We start from the raw sequence: 12,134 nt of genomic DNA on the forward strand, positions 1-12,134 counted from the left end.
TTGATTTTAATTTTATGAGTCACGTTCAATAAATTAAAAAATTCATAAATCACCTTATATTTTTGGTCAAAATGTTGTGTCATTCTCCCTAAAACAAAGGGTCAAAGCAATTTTCACGCCTCCAAATAGGTAACGGCACGCCCTTAATAATGAACGGACAAAAATGCCCCCCCACTTAAAAACTCGCCAGCCCAGCTCCCCGCGGGTAGAGGCCCATCGTCGCGTCCTCCCGCGTGGGCCTGGGCTTCATCAAGAGGCGGCCCATCGCATGTCGGCGTCATCTTCTCAACCAGAAGGAAAAAACGAAGCGCGATTCAAAGGGAAAAGGTTAAGAAGGGTGCTGTGGGGGGGAGAATCAAATTCTGGACCGGACTCTACCCTACCTGAACGAGCTTTAAAGCTCCCTCGTGGAATCTGATTCTCGATCCTTCTTCTTGCTTCGAGATTGGCGCAGAGCTTGACTCACTCCCTCGCATTGACCCGCCCGCATTGACTTCGACCCAGCTCCGGCGCGGCGAGGATGGCGAAGGTCCGGTGCCAGAGGATCGGCTGCGAGGCCTCCTTCTCCGAGGACGACAATCCGGAAGGTTCCTGCCGCTACCACCCCGCGGTACGCTCGGAAAATCCTCCTCCTTTGCTCTCTGCGCCTCGGATCGATTACGTGCTCTCCGCCGGATTTGCATTAGTGCGTGCTTAGTCCCTCCCTAGGTTTTGATTCTGATCTCCTTGCGTGAATTGAAGATGTTCGGAGTTGCGGTTGCTGCGAAGCATGCATGAAAACCCGCTTTGCTTTCTCTTGCGCTTTCAATTTGGGTATTCCTTGTAAAAAGAGCGAGCGTTGTTCTCTGCTGACTGATCTCTGTTTCTTTGTGCATCGCTGCTGCTGACTCGCGACGGCGCGGTTCCTCTCTCATCACCAGGGTGTAAGTTTTGGTCTTGACTGCTTTTCCGCTCCTTTTGTGCCCCCGTTCGTTGCCTTAACTTATATCCGCATGCTAATCTCTGCAGCCTATATTTCACGATGGGATGAAAGAATGGAGTTGTTGCAAGAAGAAAAGTCATGATTTTAGTGAGTTTCTGGGAATTCCTGGGTATGTATGTGTTGTTAATTGCTTAACTCCGCGAGGCTGATGACTTAGTGTGAGCATGTAGGCACCCTGTAGAACTGCAATTTACCTGGTTTTGGGACTTGATAGGAATGGCATTTGCTCATGGAGGTTTTCTGTTTGATGACCGTGCTCTTATATGCATCCTCTCGATGCCAAGAGTCTATCATTGTTTGATGGTGTTATTGGGTAATCAGACGTTGGAAAAATTTTCTTGTGTCTTTGAGTGCTGGAGTATGCGTAAAGTAGTCTATTGGGAGAACAGTTTCCTGTGGAAAAAGAAATCTATGTAGTTGGTTATTTCGGATATATGTTACGTATAGTGCATATGTTTATCCGTATAGTGTTGAAAGCAAGTTGAAAGCAATTTAAATTGGTCCTTTTTCAAGGTTAGTTCAGAACATGAACTAGAATACAATAATGTCTCAGCTGTTTTATGTTTTAAATAGCAAAGAAAGTCAAGCACCTCCAAATCAGGTCTTTGCTTCCTACTTTCTTTGATGTTGAGCAAAGAAATTTTTCACCATGTGGAAAGAGTACTCATAGTACTGTGAATCACCGGTTGATTTGATTATCCAACTTGGGCAAGATGGTGTCAAATGCACATGATTGAATTACCATATGCCCTCTCATGTTGGTCAATGCATACTCATTTGCTCGAACTCAGACATGCATTTAAAGTTATTTCTGCAGAATGAAATAAAGTGGCACTTGCTGAAGGCCATCTTTATGACATCAATAAATTTTATGGATGTATGTATATGTAGAGTATGTCTTTTTAGAGAGATGTGATAAATGTAGCGGTTCTATTCGAATGAGTCAACTTTATGTAGTCGTTTTATTTGGAAGGTGTTCCTTGAGCTGGATGTTGACGTAGGGGCCTTTTTCATTGATTTAGATGTAAGACAGGCAAACACACTACTGAAAAGCCATCAACCAAGGCAGTTACAGCTACTAAGACTCCAAGTGCTGCCACCAGTGCTGCCACCAGTGCTGCACCTGCAACTAATGCATCATCAAAAGAGTCTTGCGCGAGATGTCGGCAGGGTTTCTTCTGTTCTGATCATGGTACCTAATTCATAAAGAATTCCTTCAATTTTAATTGATAGCGTCATACTGTTTTGATCGTAGTACATTTTTCACGTAGAAATTCTTTAATTAATTTGATAATATGCAAGTTCATATCGACTACAACTTATTGTAAAGTTGAACCTTTTCGTTTACAATTCCAATATAGGTAGAGCTTACTCCCCAAGATTTTGGATGGAAAATGATAGTTGTCTTGAATAAGTTTGCAGCCCTCAGAAACAATCCTTTCATATAATGGATAATATCTGATGTTGTGCCTCAAGCTAAGATTTGATTGTTAAGTAGAACGAAATCACATGAGTGGGCTATTTGAAGTGAATGGTGCAGCTATCTCTTCTAAAGAATCTCCCTGTCTTTACTGATCTCATCTTCTTTGGCCTTAGGTTAATACGAGCATTAGATAGAGAAATTAATTGTGCCATCACTTGTGAGTCACATTTATGTATAATATAAATAATTACTGAAAGTTCTGTTGTTGAGAAGCTGTTATAGGTCATGCTACTTTCAGCATTTCATGCATCCGAACTGGTGATTTCATCTCAGGTTCAAGAACTGGAAAAACAAACATAGATGTGGCAAATGCAAATGCTGAACCTGCTGTTGAAAGCAGTAAGGATGCCAAGATCTCTGTGGTTCCACAAAAGAGAATAATCGACATAAATGAGCCGCAGACTTGCAAAAATAAAGGATGCGGTCAAACTTTTAAAGAGAAGGATAATCATGAGATAGCCTGCTCTTTCCATCCTGGGCCTGCTGTTTTCCACGACAGGATGAGAGGGGTATGATCTCTTTCTTCAATGAAGAACTTCTTACTGTACCTGTTTATATAGATATTGCTTCTTGTGTTGAATCATATCTTTGACCATTTTGCCATGTTTGCGCCTCAGTGGAAATGCTGTGACGTTCATGTTAAGGAATTTGATGAGTTCATGACCATTCCACCATGTACCAAGGGATGGCATAATGCAGATCCGGCATCATAGGGAGCACTAAGGTGTAGCAATAAGGTTTTGTATGGATTGTATCGGGAGTTGATATTGGAGTGGTAGTTGTTATCCTTTGCAGTGAAAATTCCACTGTTTTCCTTGATTGACATGGTATCGACAATGTCAAGAAGATATCCTGCTTCTCAACTGTGATTAGCTTAACTGTACCTTTCCCTTTAATTATTGCTGTGTTGTGAAACACTATTCTTAGATTCGGGGTAATCTTCTCTTCTCTCTAAGCAGTTTTCCCGATCATTCTGGTTCGGGAAGTCCCAAAATGAAGCGTCTTTTAAATGGTTCTTGCTTGTCATGATGTAATTGAAATTAATAACAGGGCATCCGTATGTTATCTTACTCGAAGTGACATGGTGATTGCTGCGGTGCTTCTTCGGAGTAAAGCATGTGGGAGTAGTTTTTTATAACATTTTGATGGTGGGACGGGATCTTAATTTACGACCGTGATTAATTTGGCGTGAATAGATAAGCATATAGCTATATGGAGGGTAGATATGATCTCGAGTCAGTAGGGATTTTAGATGGGCCTTTTAAAACCAACAGGTCATCTACAGTCTCAAGCAAAACCGGAATTGATCATGTTCCAGCACAGTGGTCTCATTAAATACATCTGCCATGTCGTGGCCACATGACACATATCTTAAATGAGGTCACGCGATTCCAATGTTAGGAACCACCAGCTTTTTCCACTACTCTCTGATCAGATTCGTTCGCGTGGAATTGATAACTAAAGAGGACCTTTTTCCTGGGTCCGAAAACCTAACCTAATGATGAGTAGAGGATTATAAAATACAAGAGCGTTGGCAAAGAAAGGAAGCACTGGCCGACACGACACTTTGTAGATAATGCTTCCGGATTTATTTAGACTTGACCGCGGCTCGGTCTCTGGGATTAATGCACATGGCGAATGTAATAATGGGGAATGGGCACTCGTCCCCGACCCTCCGATAAAATAATACTCGGTCACTAGCAACTAGCCAAGCGATGTTCCCCATCTCCTTTAACAGGGCTCAAACGCGAGTTAGAGAGAGAAAAAGTTAAAATATATGCAAAGTCGAGATTAGATTAGATGAGAAACGACCCCATCCATCCACGCCCAAGGACTCAAAAGCTTCCAATGGTCGAGCCAGTTGGCACTTCTCTCTTTGCGCTCCGGTGGGTATACGAATCAAGCAAGATCAACTGCTTAGTATCTAAACCAATTCGGGGAAAATAATTGCTGGGTGCTCATTTGGAATTATAGTCGATCGTACTTCGACAAAGGCAATCACCCGCAACGGACAAAAGAGAAAAGATGACGATTATCTACAAAGATTTGACGACACCGTCGTTTGTAGAACTATAGCTTTGATTTGGCAAGCCAAGCTCTGATTGATTAAAATTCGATCCCCCAAAAACCACGTCGCTTTCTTTACACGGGTCCAATCGGTATATATCGCCATATACGTACAGATGATCGGTGGCCGGAAACAAAACGAACCCCCGACGATCTGAACCTCGAAATGAAAAAGAAAAGAAAAAGAAAAGTAGAAATCGAAACAAACCCAGATTTCTCTGCACCAAGTGGAGAGTCGAGGGAGATGAGAATTGAGAAGAAGTTAGGAAGAGATTAGGCCAAAACTAACTGTATGTGATTGGAATATTATTGATCAGACCACCCAAGTTGGTGCAATCGAACAAGGCCTTGGCCGTCATCTCCCTCTCGAACCTCCAGATGTAGTTCAGCCCCACCAGCAGCTCCGTGATCGCCGCCTCCGCCTTCTCCGTGTTCGCAAAGTAGAGCGTCTGCAGCAGGTACACGTTCGTCCGCTGCACCAGGTCGGTGTTCTGCTGCTCGATGCTCCTCTCGCTCTGCCACTTGATCATGTTGTGCGCCAGCGGGGCCAGCCACCCGAGGATCCTCGTCAGCGCGTCCCGCCACTCCGAGGCCAGCGCCGGGTCCCCCGCCCGGCACAGCCCGACCCCCCTCAGCCGCGCCCGCAGCGCCGACCGCACGCTGCTCGGCAGCATCGCGTAGAGGTCGTCCCTCGCGTCCGCGCCGACCAGCTGCGGCGACTTGATCATCTTCTCCATCACGATGATCAGGTTCGCGTAGTGGAGCGCGAGCGCCGCGGCGCCCAGCGTCGTGGGCGGCGGCTTCAGGAGCTTGGAATAAGACTCGAAGAAGGCATTGGCCGAAGAATCGTCGGTATCGTTTTTCCGGTGATCCTCTTGCTTGGGGCTTCTCAACGGTCCTGATATGAAGTGGTTAGGATTTTCGGTCGGATGAACGGTCGCCGAAGCCGACAAGCTGCGCGGTAGAGATGATGGATTGGCAATGATGTAACGATTTCCGAGCCCGAAGACGAGCTTGATCCTGGCTAGGTTCGTGAATATACACCTCGCTAACGTCAAAGTCGCCGAATCGAAGCTCCGGTTCCACAAAGATTTCTCTCTGACGCACTTGATCTCCTGCTTCTGAAGCGTTATCTTCTGTTGCAGTTCGATGATCTTCTGTTCTTTCAACGACAACGACAGCGACAGCGAAGACGAGTCGTGTTGCTGTTCGTGAAGCTGGAGAGTTTTTCGCAAGCTGCTCTCCAGTACTGAGAGCTCCTCTATCTCTCGGTGCAACGTTGTGGTCGCGGTGACGTACCGATCCATCTTCTTCGTCAAAATCTCCATGTCCTTGTAGCTCAGGCTCCAGTGGTTCGAGTCGCGTCCGGTGTTCGCGAACTCGCCAAGAAACCATTCGAAGTCCTGAAGGTTCGGATCTTCGCAACGCTTGCCGAGGACGCCGATGGCTCTCGCCGCATACCGGAGGCTCTCGACCATCTCCGCGCAGGCGAGGCCGAGGAGGAAGGCCTCGTCGTTGGAGACGATCTTGTGGACGCCTTCGAGGGAGATGGACTCGTTGCGGAGGCGGACGACGTTCTTGTCCGAGAGGGACTGCCACAGGTGGAGGAGCCTGGACATGAGCCCGGCGATCTCGAAGGCCAAGACGCCGACGCTCCGCTTCTTGCCGCCGAGCAGCTTTGGGTGCGGCGCGCCGGACTTGACGGCGTCGAAGCCGTGGGATAGGGCGGTTTTCACCTTGATCACCCATGTTTCCAGAGCCATGTTTGTATAATATGTATGCGCTTGCGTTACTCAAGCTATAATGATAAGAAGAAGGAGAAGGAGAAGGAGAAAGGAGAAGATAAGGAAAAAGGATAATGGAGGGGGTTTGAAGTTGAAGAGTGAAGCAGCTGAGACGCTCGTGGGATGTTTCAGCCTTGATGAGACTTTGTGTGAAGTTCTCCTCTTTTTTTAACATTCATTTACTCATTTTAAAATTCTCTAAGAGAGAGAGAGAGAGAGAGATGTTACCCTAGATCAAGGAGTATTGATATTCTATAAAAAAAAAGTTGTCATGCTTCATGAAATGACAACTGTTAACAACTTAACACGAGATTTATACTATAATCATACAACACAATTCATTGACTTGGAATTTTTGTATTTATATACCACTGCCATTTTGATAAGGGAAAATAGCATAAATGATCCCTGAATTTTGATCAAATGTGTGATATGGTTCATAAACTTAATTTGTTTAATTTAGTTCCTAAACTTTTTTATACATGTTTAATTTAACTCCTGGATTATATGAAAACATTCAATATTATTCCCGATCTTGAGTTAATGGAAATACTACAATGAACATTTTCATACATGTCATGAATTACATTGAATATATATAAAAAAATTCAATGACCACATTGAACGGTAAGTTAAAATTCAAAAAACACTTTAAACAAATTAAATCAAAGATCACATTGCATATTAAATCAAAATTCACGGACCATTTATGTCATTATTCCCTTTAGTAACCATTATTAGTGGTTGGCATTATCACAAGTCCCGTCAAATTAATACACACAATTTCAGTATGCAGGGAAATATAGGTCAAGAGACTAGCTTAGATTTCCACACGGAGTCTCTCTATTTATTTTTCCTTAAAACACGAAGTCTCTCTATGATCGGTGTTTGGAATGGCCTAGACCTTAATTTCATATGTTTTTTTTTTTTTTTTGAAAATTTGAAATGGTACTTTTATTTTCTATAATAAAGGTTCGAGGAATCAAAGCGGCTGGGGCACTTTTGTTATAGGGTGCAAAGAAGCACTTTTAACTTTAGATGCTGCTCCATTCTAAAATAAGGCAAGAGGGCCATACCATTATCGTCCTCTTCCTTTTGATCTTTCATAATGCCCTTTATCTTTTCTTCATTCGTCTGTGGTTGCTAATAAGCAATAATGACTCTGGAAGAGAGAGCAAGAAAAGGAAATTTAGACCGCGCACTATTTTTTTCTAATCAATTTGAGAGATTGTATCTTGAATACATATGAGTGGCCCCCCTGGGTATTGTGTGGAATGATAAGGTGGACCGGGCACGAGAACTCTCAGATTCTTATATAGTTCGATCAGTTAGATACTTTCACTTTATGAGGTCGAGCCCGAAAAACTAAAGAAAGGAAAACGAAAAATTCAGAAACATATAATTATATCAAAAGGAGACCCGCTATGCCGAGCTCATCCATTTGAGCGGTTCACATGATCGAGTGCTGCGATTAATCTACTCGAAAAAGGGTTTATCGCGCACGGTCAAGGACCACTCGATCGAGGTTTTAGTTCGAGATTCTTTTGTTTTTGGGCTTGATATTATGAGATAACAGTCCTAATTATGGTGCGTGTTTTCTTGTTCTGGCTGGTCAATAATGTGACCCCGCAAAGCAAAGAGAAATGGAGTGATCTCCTTTGTCCCGAATCATTTTGGTATGTTAGCTTGGAATCCATGATTATGATCCCTGAGCGTATGAAAAATGGTAGGGTTTCAGTAGATGACAACGCACTAGGGACAATGAAGCCCTCACAACACAAATCACGTTCGATTGGAAATCTATCACTTTCGATTTCCATCACATAGATTATCCAATTTCCACTACTTATGAGACTGTTTAATTTCATTTTGGGATTAGATTGATCGATAAGTACAAGTTCAAGGACTGATGATGTTTTGTCATTACCTTTTTCGTTGATAACATCGTTCGTATAATACAGATCTTAAATTAAACTTTAATCTTTGGGTCATTTTTCATAGTCATCTATATCTTTCTCATGCTTCAAAAAATTCACTCTAGCAAAATGGTAAACAAAAGTTCACATTTTACTGTACTGTTTTTGATGTGGAATGTCGTTACATGTTTTTAGAATTGTTTCAAATCATTTTCAAGGATGACCTAGCTTAAGTTAATTGAATTTTAGATACATATAGTGACACGAAATGGAGTTTTCTCTCTTTTGGGGGGTCAAATATGCAAAACGCAGTTTAAAGAGGTGTACTTACATGTATTGGGTGTGTACATCTCAATATAATTGGACCATCAAATCATGCGAGGTCTACCCAAATCATGCATGGAATTACTTAATTCGTCAGTTCAGATAAATTGTTACTGCTGCGTACACGCTATTTAAAATCACTTCAAAGCAAGACCGTAGCGATGCGAAGTACATTAGAATACGAATTCTATCGTCATCACCAATTTAGGCCCTATTCGCGAGAATAAGTGATAACCACATGGTTGACAGGAGTGGAGGGAGGGCAGTCTAGGGTTCGAGGGAACAGTGCCCCCGAAAGTTGACAAGAACTGTGGTTCTGCAGATGATGTTATGGTGCTGAAAATGATTTGCCCACTATAACCAAGAAGAAGAAGAAGAAGAAGAAGCAGCAGGAGCAGAAGAAGAGATGAAAAGCAAACCCCACTTACTCATTCACCTCACATGGACACTGGACATGGGACAGTGGAAAGTGGCTGGTTGGGTCTTCGATAGATTTTGGCGTCATCGAGTGAGCGTTCATGTGGCTGTGGAAGCATGATAATCTTTTCTTGAAGATTTGACTTTTCCATATTTGGTGGTTTTTTCTTTCTCTTTTTCCATGTTTATCCTTCTGGATCTGCAGTAGCCCTCTCTTTTTTAACCTCTAAACCCCTAGTTTCTTTTCGCCGACCAATGACTCGGCAATCCGCAAGTGCCCTTGTCTACTTGTCCCGATATGAATAGGCAACTGCTGCTTCTCTCCCTTGCCTTTTGACTAATATCATCTCTCAAACATTAGGGATACTCTCTCTCCCACACAGATTATTTTTTTTTATTTTTTTTTTTTTTTATGTTTGACTGTAGTGATGATGTGATGCCGCTTGCAATTGCGCCATTCAACTTTCCTTTCCCTTCAAAGTTAGTACATGACCACCGTACAAAGACTATACGTGCACAGTACAATCGAAATATATTGAATGTGCGGTGAAAATATTGTGAAAAATCAATCACCTCATTGCCGATCCGGGTGTCAATCTTTGAGGATGTTACATCAGTTTTTTCCCCATAGGTTAGTGGAAAGCTTAGAGGGTGTCAGTCGTGAAAGTGACTGAAGTAAAAATTGGCCATTTGATTACAATTGCATCGAAATATATCGATCATGATGACAATTATGAATACTATCTCTCTCCCTCACAGTTTTTTTTTTTTTTTTTTGGTGTTTGACTGTACTGATGTGATGCGGCTTGCAATTACACCATTCAACTTTGCTTTCCCTTTCAAATTTCTTTCATAACAAACATATAAAGACCAAAATACGTGCATGGTACGGTCAAAGTATAGCGTATGTCCAGGAAAATATTGTGAAAGATCGATGACGACTCATGTTGATCCGGGTGTCAATTTTCAAAGATGTTACATCAATTCTCTCCCGTTAGGTTAGTGGAGAGCTTCGAGGGTGTTGGTTGTGAAGGTAACCGAAGTAAAAATTAGCGATACAATTGCATGAAATATAACGATCATGATGGGAATTTATTACCCTTTCCCCTCCCTTATTTGTTCCTTTTTTTTTTTTTTTTTTTTGATAATCCAGCTTTGCTGTCCAAGAACTAAGATCGACCCCGAAATGATGTACACAGGTGTGAATCCATATAACATAGAAAAAAATAGTGAAAAGATCGGATGACAGACAACGGAAGAGAGAACCCCGCAGGCACCGGGATTTGCAGCCGCTTAAGCCAGAAGAGCAATCGAACACCGCAATGCTGGTTTCGATGAATCCAGAGATCTCCAAACAAATGGTTGGGAACAGAAGCCGGACCACGACCTGTTGCTAACTGAGTAGACACCCACCAATCGCGCACGCACACTTGTCGTGCTGCAATTGGTCGAGATTGTGTTGATCAGGGAGGGGGGTTCAGATCTGAATTGCGATGCGATGCTGCAGTTTCCATCGATTGCTTCGCTGAGATTACTGTCATATAAAGAAACCGCGCTTGGATTGACATGTACGATGATAAAAGGCAAAGAATCGTAGAGGATGTTATGTCTTTTAGTATACCATGCAATGAACCTACTTCTCAAATTGCGTGTTCTAAGAAGATTTTGATTCACTCCGAGTCCATTATATTCATAAACTATATGCTTCTGCATCAATTTTATAGTGTATTATTTCGGTGCAAACTAGGAAATCTGCAATATACAATCGGGGAAACTCACTTAAAAAAAAAAGAAATAGTAGGACTAGTCAAATGAAATTTAAGTTCTTTAAATTCGGTGCATTAGGTGCATCACCGCAATCTTTCACCGATTGCATTGGACCACCCAAGAACCAAACCGAACCAATCGGTCCGGTCCCATGACTAGTCGGTTTGAATCCCAATCTCAAAATGGGGAACAGGTCCTATCAATCCAATTCCTAAGTAGAATAGGATCAAATCGAGAAACGATTAGTCACTTCATCAGCTTGATCAAAATTATTAGTATTCTTGTTATTAGCATCAATATTTTGCCGATTACTCCTAGTGTAGACCCTTGATTTACATGCCCACATATCGCTATCTCCCTTAGAAAACATCTACTTTCATGTGTACATAGGTTTTTTTCGTTTTCAGGGTCGAATCCAAAATTCGGTACACCCGCACATTTCGTACGCCGTCCTGTGGCGCTTCTGTAGCAATCTCCATGCGAGCTCTACTCGCTTGTGGAGATTGACATCTTTGCATATGCAAATTTGCATCATCTGGCGAGAGTGGAGAAGATGCGTGCGCACGAACCTTCGAGATCGTGGGGACAGTAGCTCCCATCACCATCTTTGACTCGGGAGCAGATCTCTTGGCCACGCTCGAACTCGGACGTCGGTCGATACCCACTTAGCCGGGTTAGCTAGCGGCCCCAAGAACGAGTACGACGCACATTGAGCTCGCTCGATAGCGCATCTAGTCACGTAACCAAATCTCTTAACGGGGTCCATTTGACTCATCTCAAATGCTTATCTACGGCGTTCTCCTTGATTGTACGTGATATGCTGTCGATGAGTCGAAATTCCTTTTAACAAACGTGCACCAATTGAACTTTCGTACCGCATCTACTTACTCTGATTCACGGTGGTGGATGTCGTTGTCAGACAGGGTTGGAACTATATCCATGAATGAAGAGACTCTCGTGGGCGATGTAAAGGAAACGTGAGGCTCCCTTCCAACGTCAAAGCCGCTCTCGATTGTCCATTGCCTTACCAGAGGTCATACGTATGCAGCTCCTCTGGATCCCACTATCGACGAGTGCTTTTCTTTCCCAAAATCTCCAAGGACTTCCAATTCGATCGTGGCCGCGCTTTGCAATGTGGAAAGAGAAATAGTGGGGATAGGGGGAAAAATAACTTTAGTGGGGAGGGACGATATTGCGCATGAGAGAACACACCTCATGGCCTCGCGCTTTCATCGAATTGGAGGGGCTCGTGTCCCGCTTTTGCTCGACAGAGCCTTCAAGAAAAGAGAATGGTCCCGATCCCTCAGCAGTTTTTCCATTACACATTCGTCGTCCCTTTGAGCTAAACATTGACGGACCAAGTGCACGTGTGTCATCATCATCGTACGTCCGTG

General features: G+C 43.1%; 2 protein-coding genes across 2 annotated transcripts; one reads left to right on the top strand and one right to left on the bottom strand.

Annotated features, from left to right (window-relative positions):
* The first annotated feature begins 347 nt into the window (after positions 1 to 347).
* Positions 348 to 3,475, top strand: LOC104449494 (cysteine and histidine-rich domain-containing protein RAR1). Its single transcript, XM_010063672.3, has 6 exons — positions 348 to 610; positions 921 to 923; positions 1,009 to 1,091; positions 2,005 to 2,174; positions 2,739 to 2,974; positions 3,083 to 3,475. Exons 1-6 carry the CDS (start codon positions 521 to 523, stop codon positions 3,176 to 3,178), a joined length of 678 nt encoding a protein of 225 aa, XP_010061974.2. The 5' UTR covers positions 348 to 520; the 3' UTR covers positions 3,179 to 3,475.
* Positions 3,476 to 4,816: 1,341 nt separating this feature from the next.
* Positions 4,817 to 6,295, bottom strand: LOC104449503 (protein PSK SIMULATOR 1). Its single transcript, XM_010063684.3, has one exon. It carries the CDS (start codon positions 6,293 to 6,295, stop codon positions 4,817 to 4,819), a length of 1,479 nt encoding a protein of 492 aa, XP_010061986.2.
* Positions 6,296 to 12,134: the final 5,839 nt, after the last annotated feature.

This window comes from Eucalyptus grandis, chromosome 1, assembly GCF_016545825.1.
Source record: "Eucalyptus grandis isolate ANBG69807.140 chromosome 1, ASM1654582v1, whole genome shotgun sequence".
Taxonomy (NCBI): domain Eukaryota; kingdom Viridiplantae; phylum Streptophyta; class Magnoliopsida; order Myrtales; family Myrtaceae; genus Eucalyptus; species Eucalyptus grandis.

Coding starts and splice junctions, on each gene's coding strand:
- LOC104449494 (XM_010063672.3), top strand. CDS start 521: ATGGCGAAGGTCCGGTGCCAGAGGATCGGCTGCGAGGCCTCCTTCTCC. Junction 1,092..2,004: donor GAGTTTCTGGGAATTCCTGG/GTATGTATGTGT, acceptor TCATTGATTTAG/ATGTAAGACAGGCAAACACA. Junction 2,975..3,082: donor TCCACGACAGGATGAGAGGG/GTATGATCTCTT, acceptor TTTGCGCCTCAG/TGGAAATGCTGTGACGTTCA.
- LOC104449503 (XM_010063684.3), bottom strand. CDS start 6,295: ATGGCTCTGGAAACATGGGTGATCAAGGTGAAAACCGCCCTATCCCAC.